General features: G+C 42.2%; 1 protein-coding gene and 1 long non-coding RNA gene across 9 annotated transcripts in view; one reads left to right on the top strand and one right to left on the bottom strand.

Moving 5' to 3' along the window:
- Nucleotides 1-21,043, bottom strand: part of ANK3 (ankyrin 3) — a 349,011-nt gene that overhangs the window by 95,273 nt on the left and 232,695 nt on the right. For 3 of the 7 annotated variants that reach the window (XM_087863095.1, XM_087863091.1, XM_087863093.1), the window contains 2 exons: nt 10,619-10,672; nt 3,402-3,525 (listed from right to left, as the gene is read on the bottom strand). In XM_087863095.1, coding sequence (XP_087719221.1) covers nt 3,402-3,525; nt 10,619-10,672 — 178 coding nt within the window. Of the gene's footprint in view, nt 1-3,401; nt 3,526-4,792; nt 5,475-10,618; nt 10,673-21,043 lie in introns of those variants that run through there. The other 4 variants (XM_087863094.1, XM_087863096.1, XM_087863092.1 and 1 more) reach the window with 2 other exon arrangements.
- Nucleotides 5,651-19,948, top strand: LOC123783137 (uncharacterized). Of its 2 annotated transcripts, none has more exons than XR_006777124.2 (3): nt 5,651-6,338; nt 9,661-9,720; nt 19,802-19,948. It is a non-coding gene; the product is annotated as an uncharacterized LOC123783137 (long non-coding RNA). The 2 variants fall into 2 exon arrangements; XR_015724844.1 differs by having other exon boundaries at nt 5,651-7,035.

Genomic DNA, 21,043 nt, shown 5'->3' with positions numbered 1-21,043 from the left:
CCTTGTGTGTGTGCGACAGGGAAAACAGCAAAGAGGTCTGTAAGAAATGGGTCCTTGCTTTGCACAAAATGACTTCTTTTCTCCGCTGCTCACTAAAGATCACCCAAGGTGGATATTTTTGTATCAAGATACAGAGGCCCCTGAACTACAGGAATTATTCTAAGGGTCTGCACAAATGAGTAGACGCATTCTTCTAGGATTACAGCCCTGCCTTCCACCAGAATCTTGGGGGGATCTTCAACCTCAAGATAACCATCGTTCTCTAGTGTCGTCAGCAAATTTATACAGACTTTTATGAGTAAGGCACAAATATGAGAGACTGGATAGAGAAGCAAAAACCAAAAGCACAAAGAACTAAGCCTTATCTCTGCAGAGGAGTTACCCAGGAAGCCACGTGCCTGGCCACTTGCATGGGCGGGCCTTCTGGGCCCAGTCACATGACACATAACTCTTCATTTTTTTTCCTGCTTCAGTGGCAAACTTTTTTTTTTTTTATGTTACTCCGGTTTCTAGCCCCTTACCTTCTCTCCAATGCAATATAAACTTCCTAAAAGCAGATATTGTCTTTCTACTCTCTAACTCAACACTGTCCAATAGAACCTTCTGCAATGATGGGCATGTTTTAATCTGCACCAAGACAGTGGCCACTGCCCACATATGGGTGCTGAACACCTAAGGCCTGGCTAGTGTGACTGAAGAACGGAATTTTATTTAATCTTTACTGATTTTAATGTAAACAGTCTTTTGTGGCTAGGGGCCACATCATCAGTCTAACTTCTAGCACTCATAGCAAGGTTCTATTTGCCCCAGTGATGTGGTGTGGGAGGCACTGGGAAGCCCCACTCTCTGTACTGCACATTCGTTTCTAGAAATTCTGGTTTCCACTGCATGTGCTAACATCGGTGGTATGTAAGAACCGCTTTATAGTATATGTGAATAAACACTTAAATGTTGTAAAAAAATTATTACCTCTTCATTCTAACTTCAGTTTTTAAAGATATCTACGATTTGTTAATATTTTTAAGATATCCTCTTTTGTTTTTTTAACTTCTGTATGAGTGTCAACTGAAGAACAGAGCCTAGAAACTGGGTGCTGTCAATGGAAAAGCCTAAAGATGTCTTCGTTATATATAATGTCTAAGTTCCTGTTCCTCACTGTTGCCAGCCAAGTGACATTAGACAGATGGAGCTCATTATGTCCATCAAGCATGGCTCTGAATCCTTACTACATCAGAGCCCTTTCAGCTACTAAAACTAGGTATCATTTGCATGGGGATCTGGAAAGCATTAAATTGTTTTTAACTAAGGTCAACTATATTATTTGTAGCCATCAGTATACCCTAAGTGTTAAATACAGGAAGTATTAGAAAAACACATGCCTCAGAAGTCTAAAATTATCCTAATGTACCTAGGACAAAGTCAAATAAAACAGCCACCAGCAAACAGACTGCTTTTCAAATCAAGACTTTTTCTTCAAACCCAATGAAATTCTCCAGTTACTTCATGCACTATACAAACTTTGTTAAAGGAAAGAAATTCCTTCAGTATTCAATTTTGCATTAGTCACATCTCTTGTCATACATTTAGTGACTTGCTAGGTGTCTCAGAATTACAAAAGTGATTTCCTAATGCTGAGCAGGAAAAAAAAAGAAAAGCACATCGCAGCACAGCACAGCACAGCACAGCACAGCACAATGCTGAAGAAAATAAAAATGAGAACATGAGTCAGGGAAGGGCAGAAAAACACCTTAAAAGGGACATATCTTCTTACCTGATCTTGGGACTAATTTAAAGTATTTTTAGAAAAACACAGGAGAAGTGGAAAGCAAAAAAATCAGACAGGGAAAAAAGAAAAAAATGTTATGGTTGAATGAGTTACACATTGAATGTATTCCTTTTAAATGTTACACTCAGAATATTATATTTGGTAATACTGTAACAGTATTTTTAAAAATATATCGGCTTTATAGATTTTCTTGCAGATTTGCCTCTGAGCATAACATGAGTTGCCAATGTAAAAAAAAAAAATGAGTTACATATAACAGCAACAAATCATAACGGTGCAATCAAGACCAGAAGTGTGAAAGCTTTAGAACTATCCTGAGAAACATTATATAATAAGAGACAATATGCTGGTTTCACCTCTCACTGGATATCAGCTTCTACAATTTTCTATATACAAATGATTGATTCACAAAATGTAGCTTTTACATATTATCTGAGGAAGACAATCAGCTAGTTATTGGATTGCAAAAGCTATTAAGCCTCTAAATAGAATTTTCCCTTGAGATCCTTTGAGATTCTGCCTATTTTCCGTTGTAGCTTATGGCTCTGTGTGCTTACCTGAAACATTAGGTATTTTTAAAAAGTTATTTCCCCCTTCTTATTAATGATACCTGCTACAATAAGCTTTCAAGGACTTTTACAAATACATTTATCAAGCAAAAATTCTATGGAGTTACATGATGTTCCAAATTCCACTAATAAAAAGACTAAGTGGAAGAAAAATCAATTCAGTTTCTAAACTGACCACATCAACAACACTGAGAATATACTCCCAGGCTTTACTTTGTGGGAAGTGCCACTTACTATTAGACAATGAAACTTTTTACAACAGATCCTTAAACTATAGGAAAATGTCCTCAGGGCTCTGGCTCAGAAAGTTTAATTATTAGCTTTAAAATAACTTGACTGTCAGCAAACATGCTCTTAAACCAACCAGGGAAAAGAAGTCCCCAAATTCTGGACAAGGTCCTGTTTCTTTCAACCAGCGTCAGGTAAGTACGAGCCAAGTTTTTCACATGCAAAAGTTTTACACTCCAGTTTTAAGGATTGAATTCGCTACCACTCCTGTCTGTGACTTTGGGTAAGTCCGGGAACACTCCAGACGCATCCCGTGTAAACGAAGTAATGGCATAGTTTTAGAAGAGATACCCAAACACTTGGTAGATAATTCTAATGAATTTTTTTTTTCAAGAATGCTCTCTTTTAAGTCTCGATCAAGAATGATTCTTGCAGTGAAGAAAACAGAACAATCAATACAACTGTATTGTACTTATTGGAAAATAAGATTTTTTTCATTCAATATGGAACACAATTTAATTCTGAAACACGGAGCCCACACGGGCTCTCCCAGTTCTGTCAGTGAGGTCTTCTACTGTCATGCTTGAAGTATGACTGCAAGGTGGGAACAAACCAACACTTGACATGTTCAATCATGGAAAACCAAGGACTGAAAAACCACGACAGAGATGTACACCGGGGTTGAGAACATTCCACCAAATTCTCACCCTCATCCAAAGAGCACGTTGGAGGATAATGTGAAAAATGAAAATGACTTTGGTTGATGACAAATCATGGTTGTATTAAATTAATTGTGAAGAACGGCAACGATAAAATACCTGGCGGAACGGGCCCCAAGACTGAAGCCCATGTAGCCCTCAGCGGGAAGAGAGTCATCGCCCAGCTCCTTAAGGTCCTGCGGCCCAAGATACTTGTCCGTGTCCCCTGTCATGGCATCTTCACCTGCCGGTGGACAAAACAAGCCAGAATCAGAAGCTTCCCTTTCGAAAACGAATGTGTTGTGGAGAAAACTGATCCTTTGGTCATCAGCAAATCACCCATTTTCTCATTCACTCTCCCCTACCCCCTGGATAATATGAGTTACTGCCGCTTAGAAGGAAAAAGTAGAGGTGAGGTTAGTTCATCATTTCAAGAGTGAATGTAAGTAGCAAAAGGGCTCCTGGGGTTAAGTACCAATTTTAAAACATTTCGCCGATCTCATTCCCCCCACCCCACAAGCCCCGCTGACTAGAAAGGTGGATCTTCTTCGTCAGTTAGCTTTCCACTGCTCACCACAACAAGGGCGGCTTGTCGGAACGGACATGGATCACAAGTAAGAGCCACCTCGCCATTACTACTCTGGAAATTATACATGGGAAGGGAGTGGACTTTTTTTTAAATGATCTTCTCACACACAGTTTGGGGCTTATGTAAGAAACTAGCAAGTCATTTAATCTGAACTATTACTGCTTCGCCAGAGAACCTTGAAACACATCAATTTTGAACTGTTTCTACACCTATCACATAAACAGCTCAGTCCAGCTGCCCTAGGGCTGGGAAGGCCACTCGGAAAGGAGCTCTACCTTCTGTAAAAACCAAATGAAGAGACCAGCAGTTTGAAAGAAGGATTATATAAATTGCTCTTGGCCCATCAATACAAAGAGTTAATTCCGTAAAAGTTTTACTAGCTACATATGCATAACATGACCTCACGGAAAAACCACATTCCAAGAGTGACAGAGCAGGTTTTTCAAATGCCTTTTGCCCTCTGGGACATTTCCCATCCTTTTCAGAACACAGCCCAGTCTGTGAAAAGTTCGTTTTGCAAAGCAGGCAAACCTATCTCCTTTTTCTGACTCTCCTTCCCTCTCTGGACACAAGCTTGGCTGTCCAAGAGAGATTTCAAAAGCGTGTATGTTATGTTTTCTCAAAGGTAAGTGATTCATCTGTTCCAGCTATATTTTCCAATTCCTTCATTCAGTACCGTTTTATAATTTCCATTCATTTAAACCCAGGAAACCGCAAGAGCTTAGCTTTTAAACTACCAATCAAGTCTAAAAATACACTGTCAACTACTGTTTTTGCAAATATAAAAAATACACAGATCTGCTTTCTACTACTACCCAGCACCGAGAGAGATTATTTTAAGTAACTATTCACAGCTGGGCTATTTGCACATTCACTGCATATGAAACAAAAACAGCAAGTACGACTTAAAGAAAGAGCTTACTCTGTGGTAAAGCCATTTCCACCAGGCGGGGCTGATCAAATGTTTTCCTGATGTTTCCAGGAATTCCTTAAGCAGTGATTTAGAATGCACCTCGGAATCAGCCCAAACAAACCGACCCCTGGGTTGGGTTGTATTCACCGTCCTCACCACCGCCGCCGGGTTCCACTCTGCATCTTCGTCTCCTCGTAGGCAGTTGAAGAAGTACACATCTTTTTCTAACTCATCAGAGTTCAAAGATTTTCGGTATTTCGAACCAGAAAAAAATAAAATAAAAAAGAGCAAAACCTGGCTACACTTAATTGAGAAGACCCTTTTGATCACTCTGCAGACATCCTTTTAAAGCTCCTTCTGATTGGACCAAAAACTCCGCTGGCAAGCCTCTAGCAGGACCGAATGGTGACATACATGCAAGCCCTTGAGTTATTTGTATGTAAATATGAGGACTGCTCCAGTGTAGACTTTCGGTAATTTGATACCAATGGCCGGTGCCTAACCGGGTAGCCGAGACAGCCTTAAATCTAGGGAGAGCCCGCGAGCGGGGTGCTGCATTTAATTACGAGGTGACTCTTCTCCAACATGAATGAAGAAAACGGCCAACCCAGGTAGAGGAAAAAACAGAAGAAAACAAAGAAGTGGCCCAGGCGGGGAGTGGCAGGGAGCTCCAGGCAAACTTTCAACTTTGTTCTCGGCCGGGAACACCAGGAGCCCTGGTTATTTATGGTCCCTGTCAGGTGGAAGGAGGGGAAAAAAAGAGCCCGAGGGAGGGCCTGCCCTTGAGCCGAGGTGCTGAAACTGGGCGGCGGAGGGGAGCCCCTGTGATTCCCGAGCTTTCCGAGCAGCGCTGGAGGATACCCGAATCCCCGCTGCTTTTTATCAAGAGTTGGAAGAAAGGAGCAGAAGTGAGACGAGCTGGAAAAAGCAAGTGGATATCGGCTTCACTTTTGGCCCAAGTTCTTTCGACTCTTGAGCATTCTCAAAGGAACTCACTGGCTCTGCCTCCTTGAGAGGGCTCTGCGGAGAGCGCCCAAGCAGAGGCAAGAGGTCTGTGCTGCAAGGGGCAGGACGCACCCCAAGGAGGCGCTTCTGTCACTTTGCCGTTACATTGTTTCCCTCTCTCTGGGACTCCTGGCCTCCCTTTTGAGCGGCTCCACCCTGTTTATGTTGGCAGGGGAGGAAAAAACTAGTAGGACTTCTGCATCCTCCATCTGGGGGCAATTTCAATGGCTTTTTTCTCAGAATAGCTGGAAAGTGAGGCTAGAAACTGAGTAAAGGGTTTTGATCCGTGTTGCTGAAGTAAGTGGTTTACGGCCCTTTTCCATGTATATCTATCTCCTGGACTGTTACCTAAAGATACAGAAATTTGAATCTGTAGAACCGATGAAGTGGGGAACAGATTTGTTTTTCCTGGATAAATGCATAGATCAATGCATGCGTGACTCATCTAATATTAAGACGACAAGAGACCCAGGGTTTTAATTTGAGCAGTCTGACTGTAATCAACATTGTAAATTTGCAGGAATAGAAAGGAAGCCATTTATAATGCCTGGTATGTATTGAAAAATATTCCCAAGCAAAAGAATAATTTCCAACTTTGTAAAGAATGGAAGGGGAAGTCATGGTTAAAATGGATAAAATGACTAAACATTAATCTGTTCTCCACATCTGCACTTAAAATCCAAAATGCTTAGCAAAGCCTCAACAACTGCCGTTCAGTCAAGCTTCCTAACAAGGACTGCAATGAAAAGGTTCCTTCTTCTTGACTTCTCAGCCGGCCTTTCTCTGGCCACTCCTGCACACCTGTTGCCCTTCTGTTATACAGAATTATTTCAGTCCCTAGAATTCCGGAAACTGTTTAGACTTTGAACCATTACATAGGGTGCACTCTTGATGGAACCTTTATCCCTCTTCTCCACCTGAGTAATCTTTCCAATCTTTGACTCTAAAATTCCTCCTGTCCTGGACGCACCATCTTGTTAGTGGTTCTTCATGTGGGCTTCCCTTATCAGACTGTACTGCCAGTGAAAACATCTGTTTAGTCTCTCCCACTGGACCGTAAGACCCATGCTAGATTAGGAACCAAATTCTTCTTGAACCTGGCATATTGCAAGTGCCCCATAAATATTTTTGGATTTCATCGTTTTTATTAAAGAGGATGGTAAAAACAAAAACAAAACAAAACAAAAAACGAAGAAAACCAGACTCTTTTAACTATAGAGAACAAAGTGGTGGTTGCCAGAGAGGAGGTGAGTAAACGGATGGGTGAGAAAAAAAAGAGAGGCTGGGGGTTGTGCTTTTCTCCCATCTACAGGCCACAGCAACTTAGCACTTTTCTCACCATCTACAGGCCACAGCAACTTAGCACTCCCTGGCATGTCAAGCTTGATGACTGGTATACAGTAAACTGTTAATAAAGTTAAGTTTCTCTTCTTTACCCATCCTGCTTAGGCTTCTGAAGTGGTCACCATGAAACCAAACGATGCCCAAATGGGGGTGAGAGCTATCAATATAATGTGGCCAAAGATTAATTAAAATAGCCTTATGACATGGTGAAAACATTTCTTACAAGGGATGGCAAGTAAAAACCCAGGCAATGGTATTATTCTAAGACAGTTTTGCAGAGTTCGTGCTCTGGATTCAAATCCTGGCTTCGTCATTTACTAATTAGGTGACCTTTGGAGCAGTGTTTACTCTGAGTCACAGTTTCCCCCTCTCTGAAACTGGGATAATAACCCTGCTTCTAACCTCAGCCCTCTTGCAGGAATTCAGTGAAATGATGCACAGAGTAAGGGTTTCATCAGCACTGTTAGTGCTATTCTGTAACACAGCTTTCTCTGGTGCCTGAACACCTGAATGCATGAACACATACGCTCAGCATTTCAGTTGCTACTGCTGATACTGATAAAGCCAAATTCCAACCGCAGCAGCAAACAGCTCTGCTCTCCACTGCCTGAAGCAAGGCCTGGCTCATAGCTACTCCATCAATATTTGTTGATTGATTGATTGATTGAATAGTAATAGAGCACACTTACTCTTTCAATAAACAAAATATTCTATAATTTTGTATAGTACAACACACCATTATACCAAAAATTAGAAAGGAATGATATGAACTGTGTTGAGCAGCTTGTTAACTGCCTCTAATCCATTCTATAACCAAAAAATATTTTGACTAGTAATAGGTTCTGACTAACAGGCCCGAACACAGATAAGCCAACAAAGGTAATTCTATGACTGGACAACTCTGATACAATATCAGATATATTTAGTTGAAAAAAAATATATATATCAAGAACCATACATTTTCACTTAATATTAAGAAGCACTTGTGTGGGTTTATGTTTCCTAAAAGTGTTTGGTGCAGTGTTGTAACAGTTGTGTTATAGATAAATTTGAGTATTTTGTGGTGAAGAGGGTGTGGTAGCTAGTGTTTAAGGAAGCTTTCTCCCCACCCCCACCCCCACCATGAACCATGACTCTTTAATTAAATCTGGGCTGGTTCAATTTTTGAACAATAAAATGCAGGGGAAGTGATGACTTTTTCAGTTTTAGTTCAAAGAAACCCTGCAGAGTCTCCTTGGCTCTCTTTTGAACACTAGTTTGGGGGAAGCCAATCCCAATGTAAGATATTTGACTATCATGAGACCGCCATGCTGTAAAGAAAGTCGAAGAAGCCATATGGAGAGGCAGCATGGAAAGAGCGGGAGAGATGCCCAGCTAGCCCTCAGCTGTTTCAGGGCTGTCCTGGTGGGGCTGACAGACCTATGACTAAAGATATCACATCGAACATTCTGCCATATTCCTCGCACCCCAGCTGCTACCCAACTGTAATCTCAGCAAAGAGCTCAAGAATCCAGCTGAACCCAGTTAACTCACACAACCATGAGAGATAATAATAAATTAAACCACTGAGTTTAAAGGTGTGTCGTCACAGTGCAGTCAGTAGTGGAAACAGAGAGGAATGAGAAATGACAAGGTCCAAAGGTAGGCCAAAGAGGTCACATGCTGATTGCTTAATGCATCCCTCGCGCATTAGGAGTCAGCTCTGCAGCCTGCCACCTGATTAGCGCAGACCACGTCCAGGAAGAGTACCGTGGTAAATGCCACTAGAGGAAGCCGCATCTATTTAGTATTGACTTTATGCCTCTTAAAGTTAAGAGCACTGGTGTTCTCATTGTTAACTGATTTCTGATAATAAAATACCAGAGGCTGGAAAATGTTTAAAGAAGAACACAAAACACCCCAGTCTACCTCGATCCCTCCATTCACCAAATAATAAAAGCTGTTCAGAGGCATTACACTTCAATTTTCCAGCTATCCACTCTTCCTAGTCCTCCTATCATGACTAGGTTAAGGGGTTTCTTGTACCACAATCAACCTACCTACGATCCATACCCTCTGACTACCAGGAAATCACACAAAATAGAATCAAGAACAAAGGAGAGAAAGAGAATATATGAAATGATTACCAGGACTGTAGCTGGTCACATAGCTGTGCCCTCATTCCTCTGTATTTATTTATTTTTAGATTTTTAAGTAATCTCTACACTCAACATGGGGCTCGAACTCAAAACTCCGAGATCAGGCATCGCCTGCTCTACCGACTGAGCCACTCAGGCCCTCATTCCATTTTAGATTCTGTGTCAATGGTCCAGTTGTCAAGACGTGGTGGAACGTGCCTAAGCCAACTTCCCCTCGATCTTTCACTGTGCCCACTAATAAGCTTTTATGGTGAATAGAGGAAACGGTTCTTGGCCAATATTTAAAAGTGTTTTCATGTCCTAGGAGTTCTTTCTTTTTTTGCATGTCATTTTTCCTAATGCTTTCCATCTTAAGATCATCACTGAGGAATACTTTTGTTACTTTCCTAGGGGTTGAAAGTTGTTTTCCCGTCTGTCTGGAGACAAGAATCATAAAGAAAGTTCCTTAAGGTAACTATACTAAGTTACATTGTCTGAAACTTTGCCAGGAGTGCTTCATTCCTCTGCTATGAAATGCATAATCTTCTTCCTAAGGTATATACTTTGTAACATTATAGAGTTGCAGTTAAAAATACATTACACCTTTGAATGAATTAATAGTAGAAAACCTTCAAATTATGTGGGATTTAAAAACAGGCTAGATTAGAAAGAATAGAGAGGAACATAGGATCCAGACTCTAATTTATTAGGAGTTGCTTTCTTAATAGAACTCTGCAAATAGTCTTATAGACAAATAGTTAAGGATCGAAACTTAGACTTAATTTAGTGTGCTTCTTCTGAAAAAAAGTGATTGTTCTGACCACCACATAGCAAAGAGAAGAAATGAAAACCACAGGGAAAATAAACCCTTTAAGCATTTCTAGTCTACATTATAGAATAGTAGAGAGCACACCATCAAATCAGCACTCATATCTACTGGGAGCATTTACTACGTTCTAGGCACTGTGCGGTACTTTGTAAGTATCATCATACGATTCTTGCAACAACCTTATGAAATAGATTTGTCTTCACTTCAATATAAAGAAAACCCGTTCAGAGTGGTAGATAACCCAGGATCACTTAGAAACTGGGTAAAACTGGATTCAAAATCAGTTGGTTTGACTACAGAGCCCCACTTTTAACTACTGTGATATGTGATGTTATTGAACAAATACTAGAAGAAATTGGTAACCAAAATTAAGCTCCATGAGGGCAGAGGTTTTTGTCTGTATTGTTCCGTATCCAGTGCCCAGAACAGTGCCCAGCACATAGTAGGTGCTCAATAAACGTGTGCAATGAAAATTCAGTGATTGCCTTTGGAAGCAGCAACTATATTATTACTGGAGTGAGGAGAAGGAGGAAGACTTACTTTTCACCGTAAACTCTTGTACCTTGGGAATTTTATACCATGTGCATCTACCACCTATTCAAAAAATGAATAAAATTAACAGAATAAAACAAAACAAAATACAGGGACTGCAGATAAGTCATAAAGGCTGTGTTCCGTACGCCACCAGAACACGTATCTGGACACACACGGGTCTGCCAGGTAGATGTTAAGATGTGTATGTGCACCAGCAAATATTTGGCAAACGTGGAGAGGAAACTCAAGTCTTTACGCTATTTGACCTTACTATTTAAAAGAAGGAACAGAAGGAATAAAAGCACAAGGCGGGAAGAAGGAGATGCACATTATTGTACATTAGACGCACTTCTAAGAGCTTCCCATTGTTCTAAAGTGGTGGTTCTCAACCTGTAGGATGCGTTAGAATCCCCTGAAAATTTGTATTTCTACAAGTTCCCAAGGGAATCTGATACTTCTGGTCCAAGAACCACACTGTGATAACCACTGGTTTAAGGGATTCTTACAAATAAGTGACACTTATCTAATGGCAGCATTGATTATAGAGAATTAATTCCTGGTGGGAATTACAAGAGTAATTAAAATAGCTTCAGCAACTGAATTCAGTGAAAGGAGTGCAGTATTTCTAAATTTCCAGGCACACGTTTGTATCATCTAAGAACCTCGTTAAACCGCAGACACTGACTCCACAGGTCTGAGGCAGACCCCGAGATTCTGCGCGTGTGAGAAGCTCCCGGGTGACTGCAAACCACACTTCGAGCTGTGAGATAGCAGGGCACCGGACTAGGCTCTGTTACGAGGAAAGCCAAACTACTGCCCCTGAGGCATTTGTCTCCAATAAAGACCAGGACACAAGCAATAATAGAAATACTGTACTATGGCTCCTGCTGGTTATGATTTACTTGGTGCTTTGCACGTGTGAGACACTTCGCTGAGCACTTTATATGCATGTCTCGTTCACTCTTCAGCCCCATGAAGCAGGTACTCTCGTTTCCCTTTTCTAGATGAAGACACAGATTTGGAGAGGTGCAGTTATTGTTCACAACTCACACGTCTAGTCAGTGGTAGAGTCTGGGTTAGAACCGACACAGCCAGGTGGCAGGGCCCAAGGTCTTCACCACCACACCGGGGTCAGAGCGTGTACAAGAGAAATGACAAAAGCATCCGAGAGCTCACAGGAAGAGGGCGTCACCTTTGATCGAGGAGGCGGGGCAGATGTTGAACATGGGTGTGAGTAACGACAGGCAGAGAGGAGCGGAAGCGGGAAGTGGGCCATCCCCAGCCACAGGACGTGGCACGAGGCGGAAAGAATGGGAATGTCCTGAGAACAGCAAGCAGCCAGCTTTACTAAAGTGATAGGCAACTGAGTTGTGGGACGTGAGGGCCATCCTGGGCCATGTTTGTAGGGTCTCTCAAGCTGGATTACAGTATAACAATTGCGATTCAAGTGACAAGCAACGTATGTCCACCAGTGGGTGAAAATGCACTTATTTTGTCTGACCCATACATATATATGTATGTACGTATATAGTATGTGTGTGCACACACAGACACACACACACACTCACTCACTGAAGACCCAAACCCTCAAAGCTCTCCCTCTTCCTCTCATGTTCTCCCTCCCTAATTCTAATCCTGCAGGAAGCAGGATTCACTGATAGTTGCCTCTGTCTAATTTAAAAAAGGGGGGGGTGCCATTTATTGAGCACCTACTATAGGCTGGTTACTGTTCTAAATGCTTTGATATGTTGTATCTTTTCATCTTCTCAGCATCTCCATGTGTTATAATTAACCCGTTTAGAGATGAGACAAGACTCAGCATATTTTATTTTTTGAATGTTCAAATAAGGGACATAAAAATACAGATAACTTTGAAAACATTTTCCATCAATTCAAAGCATTCGTCAAAAGACATCTATCTCCCCTAATGTTTAGACAATACATTTTCAGCCTGGAGAATCCACAAGATGGTATTTGCTCACGAGTCTTTTCCCTCCACCCCCCGATATTTTGATTCTCAGAAAAGCAAGGGAGCGGGAACTGGATGGAAGGGGAGCACGGTCATATTAGGAGCCTGATGCTCGGACTTTTACTCTAAGGGTCCGAGTCTACCCTAGGGCTGCACAACAAACAATGGGCAGCTCCTTAGACTGCAGACCTGCGCGTACTGCAGTTTGGAGCAAGCCCTCAGATTACGCAAGGTTTCCCGTGACCGTCTGTGGGGCTGATCAAAGGGGGGTGACGTGCAGCTGACGGAATCGCACCATCTAGTTCAGGAGTTCATGCGTGTAGCACAGGCTCTTCAGTTCCGGCTGGAGGCCCTGGGTGGCCTTCTGGGAGGGGGGAGGCTCAGGGGGAGGCTGCCTGCGCCCCACCGCACACACCGGGCCAGGTAAAGGAGGAAGCGAGCTCCTCAGCCAGGAAGGAGCAGATGTGGGGCCTTCACAGGAACCTTTTGTTTTCTAGCACCTCCTGGCAGTGGGGTTCTTTCAAAACAGTTTGCTCACTACATTCTGGAATGTAATGTTTTCTTGCTTTCCTTCTCAGTGAGAACAATGGGGTAAGCTGAGAAAGTAGATGAGCCGTGGGTGAGATCGGTGGTCTTAAGAAGGCTAAGGAAGTGTGTGTCATTAGGGTTGCGTGCGCCCTTTGGGGAGGGCCAGGTGCCGCGCTCTGCCTCCCCTTCCCTTCGCTCTGGGTGCTCTGAAGAGCCAGCCCTCCTCGGTGGCCAAAAGGAATCAGGCTTGAATGGCAAAGTTTGCACATCTCGTAACCAACGCGAACAAGTTGCTGTTCCCACACAGAACAAATGCCTCTTTCTGCTCAGGCTAGATTTTTTTTTTTTTTTTTAAGAGCAAACAAAGTCCATTTGATTCTTTACTCTCAAACATTTATTCTAGTCTTTGTGGCTAGATGTGCTTCTTTTTAAAAAACTGGATTGCAGTTTTTAAACTGCTCCTTAATCCAGGCTAGATATAGTTTCTAAATAAGCATGCATGACTCAGGCTTGGAACTCTTCCAGATGTAGCAATGAAAAATGTCCCCTGTGATCTTGGTTGGGTTAATAAACAAACTCATCCCAGAAAGGAAAACGATTTCAGTGTCCTTCCTGTGAAGAGGTAGAAAAAGACAATGTTGGGACAGATGCTATAACTTTTTCATATTCTTATCATTCTTATCAATACACCTTAACCCTAATCCAGAAATTGCCCTCGGGCATCTGAGTCAGATTACACTGACTTGGTCACATGAACACCTGAGACTGGAGACAGAATGCAGGTAGAAAGAAGTACAAGGCTACGCACACTGTTCTCATTATCTAACATCTATGCCACTTGTAAAGAAGACTAGACAATGAATACATTACCAGCCACAGACTAGCCTGTGAAATCAGCCACTAAAATGTTGGTTCTTACTTAAATAGAACTTGGGCGGCTTAATTCAAGGTGGTAGTGTCATGCCAGTTCATTCTTCTATTTATTCTTCGTCAGCTACTTTTGTCTAGCTTCAGCCCCAAATGCAGACCTCGTTAGCCTCGGCCCTTCCTTACTTCGCACGTAAGGACAGTGTGTGCAAAGCACTGTCCCTGGGTATACGGGAATGCCAGGATCTCACAAGCTTTTGTGGGCAAGCACTTGGCCTCCTCCTGACGTTACACCCAAGCTGCCTTTCCTTGGGCAGGACAACGAACATGTGCTTGTTGGTTTGTTTTCTATTTCCTACCTCTACCTAAAAGCTGTGCGCTTACACGGCAAAGACGGGTGCGCTCTGTTGTCAGCGTCACTGTGGTTCTGGCCTAGGTGGTCAGACCACCCCTCCCCATCTGTAAAGTCTTCCTCTGCTTCTCCAACCCCTCCCATTCCTGGCCCTCAGTGGTACCCTGCCATCCCCATCTCCATTCATGCTCAGTGCTGATGCTCCATTTTCTTCGCTCTGTAGCAAGGGTCGCAAGGTGAAGGGAAAGGGTTAGGGGTGCTCAGATTAGGACCCACTTCTACATGAAGCAGGTCAGACCTTCCAGGTAGGTGGGCAGGAATGAAAATAACTGGAGGATGAGTGGGTGGGGAGAGAAAGCATATTCAAAATTTTGACTTGTTTTGGGCAAATGAAAAAACCACTTATCGTCCTTAATCAATAAACATGCTGCATTCCCTGCCGTCCCTTAAGACAGTCCCTGTGTCCATTTCTCCCACTGGCCGCCGCAGTGACTCATTCTGTCACAGCTTCGTGGGGGGAAAACCACACACACGTCATGAGAACTGCTCTATTCTGTGTCTATATATCCACCGTGTCATGGATGTGGCAGCTTCCCAAGATCACTTCCTCCAAATCTCTGTTTATCCACATTCGATCTATTCCTTGAAACACTTCCTTCCTGAGGCCTTTGGGAATCTCCCCTTCTTCTGAATTTCCTTGTCACTTTCATCTATTCTTCTTCGCCGCATCTCATTTGAGTAGAAAGTCAGAGCGAAAAACCTAATTCGAAAGCCAGTTTCTCTATGTGAACCTGCACAAATATCTTAAACCCATGGAGCCTCAGATCCATTAGTGTAAAAAAGAACTAACTGCACTTGAAGTTAGGGCTTTAGATGAAGAATAAATGCAGACTGGAGTAATAATAGTACCAACAATGCTCTCAACTACTTAGAGAAAATTCAGCAGGATAAGGTACCTGGTCACTAACATTCACGGAGATCTCTGGGCTGAAACCTTTACACATGATCTCATTTAAAATTTGCAATAATTTAACAGTTGCCAGACCGTTACCTAAATGACCAGGCACCAGGGATGTCAGAGAAGAGGTTAAGGGCAGGGATTTGCATATATTTGTGTGATCTGGATCAAGGTCCTTAACCTTGCTGGAACCGATTTTCCACATCTATAAAATGGGCATACTGACGGCACTAGCTCAGAGGTCACTGTGAAGGTCACATGACATGATGCATGAAATGTATATAGATTCGTGTCTGGCACATAGAAAGGGCTCAATAAAGAGTAAGTACCTTGTTTATGATGTTTTGAGTGTTCATTTATACGGAATCCTATCAGGGCACAGACACAAGTAAATGTGAGGATTTAAGCTGTGGATACAGTTGTCCGTGGAAGAGGGCCTATCTGTACATGTCCTGAGTGCTGTGACAGGGATAAAGACAGGTCTCCTCCCACGGAGCGAACAGTCTACTTTAAAAGAAAATGAACAAAATTAACCTCAAATTGGCAAATTGCAGTCTGTGGCCTAAATCTGTCTCCCACTGACTTTTTAAATCAAGTTGTTTTTTTAAATAAAGATTTTATTTATTTATTTGAGAGAGAGCGTGCAAGCCGGGGGAGGGGCAGAGGGAGAAGCAGACTCCCCACTGAGCAGGGAGCCCCATGCAGGACTTGATTCCAGGACCCTGAGATCACGACCTGAGCCAAAGGCAGACACTTAACCGACTGAGCCACCCAGGCGCCCCTTAAATCAAGTTTTATTGTCACACAGCCGAGCCCATTTGTTGAGGTCTCGTCTCGTGCTGCTGTTGTGTTACACAGGCAGGGCTGAGTAGTTGGGCCGGAGACCCATGTGGTGTGAAAATTTGAAAATATTTACCATTGGCCTGTAACAGAAAAAATGTGCTGCCCTCTGAAATTAATGACTAGTACCTCGAGATGAGTATTAGGATGAAATTAAAAAGCATAGACAGAGAGGACAGTGGAAAATAGGTAGCCGGGGCCACACAGAACCTACCGACCACGGAAGGGCCCGACTTTTATGTCAAGTGCAATGTAAGGCCTCAGGAGGTTTTTATCTTAGTTTCGCATTTCTGCTATACATGATTTAGGGGGGTGGCTACTTCTATCACGAAATACAGCAACCACGCAGATGAGTACGGAAAATGTAAAAGTACATTTTCACAAACTGTTACAAAATAATTCGCATCCAGGTCAAGAACTAGAACAACAGCACATCTCATCCCAATCACAGCCTCCTCCTCCCTCCCTCGTGGTAATCGCTTTATGACATTCTTCCCCTTGCCCTTTTTTTTATAGCCTCACTATCTAATTTATAATCCCAGTCAGTGTTACCTGGGTTGATGAACTCTGTTGTCTCTGCATAATCTAAACCCAGCGACTAGTGTCGTGGGTGTGGACCCTACAGAATTATATGCATACACGTAGACAGAAGGCTGGCAGCAGCTTTTCTGCAACAGCCCCAAATCGGAAACAAGCCTTATTTCCATGTCCAAGTGGCACGGGTAACCTACTTCTGGTACAGGCAGACAACGGACTATCACAGAGAAGCAAAAACGAATGAGCTATGCTTACGGGCAACACCATGAAGGAATTTTAAAAAACAACTATGAGCTTTGGAGGGTTTTAAGCTGGGAAATGGAATGATATGAGCCATTTATAATTGTAAAAGGCTGCTGAGGATTCTGTTCAGAAATCTTAGTCTGCAGGGGAAGAAGTGAACGGAGTGCAGAGGCTCCTGCCGTGGGCCGCGGGAGAACGGCAAGGAGTCCGCAGGTGGGCCCGGCGAGGGCCGCGGTGGTGGGGAGGCAGAGAAGAGGGACGTGAGATGGGTTCTGGAAGAATCGCTAGGACTTGCTGATGGACTGGGCATGAGTGTTAAGAAAAGGGAGATTACACATAACCTCAGGGTGTGACGGAGCCGGTAGGACAGAGGAGCCTGGGAGGAGACACCGTTTGGAGCAGGTGCCCAGGGCATGACGAGTTCAGACGCCGTGAGAATCTAGACGGAAACATCGGGTACGTGCTGAGCGGGTGGACGGCGTGCATCAAAATCACTCCACAACTCCAACACCAAAGACATGATACCAAAGATAGGATGGACTATTTTTTAGAATATTTTTAGAATATTTAGAATATTTTTAGAATAAAGGCTTCTGCCCCAGTTCATATATATATATATATATATATATATATATATATATATATATATATATATATTTTTTTTTTTTTTTTTTTTTTGCTGGAATTTCTTTTAAACTTGTTAAGCATTCTTTGAGATGTAGCTACACCTTAGGAGAGTCACTATAAAGCTGTTGATTGATGCAGTCCATAGTCCGGTCTGTCTCAGTGGGAAGGCATTTATTGGAAGGAAGAGGGACATGGCAGGCAAATTGTCTCTATCCTGCCTGTTCTCAGAAACCTGTCAAACTCGCTTTTCCTTGAGTCTCCCTCCACTGCGATGCAACCGCCCAAACACACAGTGAAGATCTCCTGTGTACAGGTACTGTGCTAGGTTCTGGGTCTCTGCTTCTGGTATTTCATTTTGATTTTATCACAGAGAGAAGCATGCAATTATGTAATGTCTATTTGAAAGGTCAATTGTAAGCAGAGAAATATCAGGCAAAAGGCTAGATGTTATGATTGAACAAGTATTTACAAAATGATAACATTTCAGGTAAAGAACAATTTCTGCATAACCACCACCACCTCCTTGGACCACCTGGGGCAGGCTAGTCTCCAAGGCTTCTTTCCAGATCTATAAAGCTCAAAACTTAATAACCTGGTTTATTTATTAGCATGTCCAGGGGATCAGGAAAGCAGGATAGTCCTAGGCATTTGTGAGAAGGGGTCCTAAAAGGACATCTTTCTGGTAGTTCTCTTGATATCCATCTTCATGTCTCCCAAAGTAACTTCTCCTACTTTTTTGAGTTTTAGATTGTGCCATTCAATTTCTACTGACTCTTGCCTGATTGAGAAGACTCAGATACGTTCACTGAAACTACTTGCTTTGAGTTCTTACAATCTATTCTAAATTATGTTTGTATTTATTTTCCTGGAATTTGCATTTTGGTCTGCATATTTCTTTTACCAAGATGCTCAGAAGAAGCTATACTATTTCTCCTATAGTCTTAGCAAGGTCATTAAAAGGTTAATTATTATCTCGTGATACTTTCCAAGAGCATGATCTGTTCCTTTTCCTAAGCTTTCCCTTTTTTTAAAGCTTAAAAAACAATATATTCTTGGATTCTGTATATAAGAAAACAGATGATGTTAGAGTAGCAATGAAAGAGAAGATCTAGACCCAGATTGTCCGATCTGTCTCCCCGTTCGGCTCTGCCGCTAACCTGGCTGGACAGGTTAAACCCAACGTTTATTTGGGCTTTGCTACCTCATCAGTGTAGTGGACAGCATGCGCGACACGACGCCGAGTCAGTTCACTGGGCACTGAATTTGGCACAAAGGTGACTGAGCGCGACTCTCCTCATGCCTCACGTCACTCTAACATCTGATGAAATTTTATTGCTTTATTATACCTCAAACCTCTACCTATCTGATAATTATCTCTACCACATGTGTATTTAGCCTCTTACTTTTTTTCTTTCAATATTTATTGTCTGCATTTGATCCTGAGTGAGACTTTGCAGCCCTATCAAAATTGTAAGTAGCTGAGAATTAAATAATTCTTCCCAGTGTCACCCAGTTGTCTCCCCAACCTGTTCAGTGGAATCGTATTTCACAGAGCTGACTTTGGTTTTTACTTCCCATGGCTTAATTCCATTTCTCATTCTTTAAATCTGTCACTATAACCCAACCTCCTAGAATTCTGCAAGCTGAAACAACATTTTATACATTATTTTAAAATTTACAAAATATACTTGATAGGAATTTATAATTTAAAGTCAGCGTTGAACCAAAGCCAGTTCTAAAATCTCTCGGGAGGGGGACCCAAAATAGAAGACAGAGTGAACCTTAATCTCAACTTTCTTCTTTCTTTTCTTCCTTCCTCTCCCTCTTCTTTCTCTCTTTCCCTTTCTTCCCTCCCTTCCTCTTTCTCTTTTCTTTCTTTTAAATTGCAAACTGAATTACAAAACATAGGAATGTAACTGGCACTAGAACAAACATTAACTTTGCATGTATATTAATTTTACATGTACGTGACACACTTCCTGGGAAAGAAGACAAGTGGGGCATTAACATATTTGTGGATCAGTCTGTCCCTCTCGGGGCTCTGCTTACCCCCTACCTAGGTAATGTGTGGGTTAGATAAGGCTGCTTTATCGCCTTTCCCTCTGTTGCCGTGCTTTTGCTGATACTTCAGCCTTCGTTTTACTCTGTAACCTGGTTCCATTGTTCCCCTAGGTCATTAATTGATAACATTGTCTAGATTTGTTTTCTTGATTTTTTAGTGTGTGAAATTTATGCAAACATTCTTTTACCTATCCTAATTTCTCATAGTGGACAGATGAAAGAGGAGAAAGAGAAGGAGAAAGCAAAGAAGAGAAAGAAGGAAAGGACAAGAAAGACTACTCTCAGCACCATTCCCTTAATATTTACTCAATTTTTATAATATGGGATTAAAATTACATTTTTCCATATTACAAACTCGTTCTTCTTTTTCTTTCTTGAGAAAAACTGGCAGCGTATATTGCTTTTCATTTTTATTTGCTTTTAAAAGCTGCTGATCTCCTCAGGGCCCTAGAATATTGGCGTGATGACCTCTTACTTGTTCTTCAGAGGCAGATATTCACCACATCCCTGCGGTTACATGGAAATAAACATTTGCCCCCGTCTGTAAGGGCTTACTGAAACAAGCAGCTCCGAACCCAACTAAAGCAGCAAAGTGCTGGCAAGACTACAAGGCAAATGAGTCAGAAATAAAAGCTATCATTAAAGTTGTAGGGGTCCCTTTAGAATTAAAATTTGGGGGGGGATTTGGAGTAATATAGAAGTGCTAGTTTATGCAGCATACGACGTAAATTCATGATAGGGCAGACGCGGCTTACTGGAGCTCATGTAAGCAGTTTAGCAACTTTAGCTGACAGTGGTATTAATAGGAGTCAAATTAAGTGGGTATTATAACCTCAAAAACGTCTTAAACTTCAACAACAGATTTGTAATATCGTCCATGGACAAAGCAATGGCCCTGCATTACTCTGCTTTGATCAGACTGCACCTGGAATACTGTGTTCAGGTCTGGTCACCTCAATCTGAGGTAGAAACTGACACCCTGAAATGTGCACAGGAGACAATGGTGAGGGAGCCACAATGGTGAGGGAGCTGTGGAAGTGGTGATAATACGCCTGGAGAAAAACTGACTAACAAGAATAGAAAGGACTGTCACACGGAAAAGGCAGGTTTTGTGTTAAACAGTCCCAAATATGTCAGAGCCTGAATCAATGAGATGGACACTTAGTGAAATGAAGAAGTTTAAAGTCAGAGTTGTTTAGAGTGGAATAGGCAGGCTGGCAATTCGGGAATTTCTGTCCTTAAGGCATTTGGGCCAAAGACCTCCTCAGAGAGGATTTTATAGAAGTGACTCCAACATAGACGGTTGAAGTGATCTTTTAGGAACCTCCCCCAACATTAAATTCTACATTATAAAATCAATAGCCATTTGGTTCTCACAGCCCATGGACACACCCACAAGGCAAGGGCCAAAAAGTTTAAAGAAAGATGAATAAAATGAGAATTAAGATT

The sequence above is a fragment of the Ursus americanus genome, chromosome 6 (assembly GCF_024610735.1).
Source record: "Ursus americanus isolate L20-20 chromosome 6, mUrsAme1.1.p, whole genome shotgun sequence".
NCBI lineage: Eukaryota > Metazoa > Chordata > Mammalia > Carnivora > Ursidae > Ursus > Ursus americanus.
This window is presented reverse-complemented; position numbering and strand designations above follow the sequence as displayed.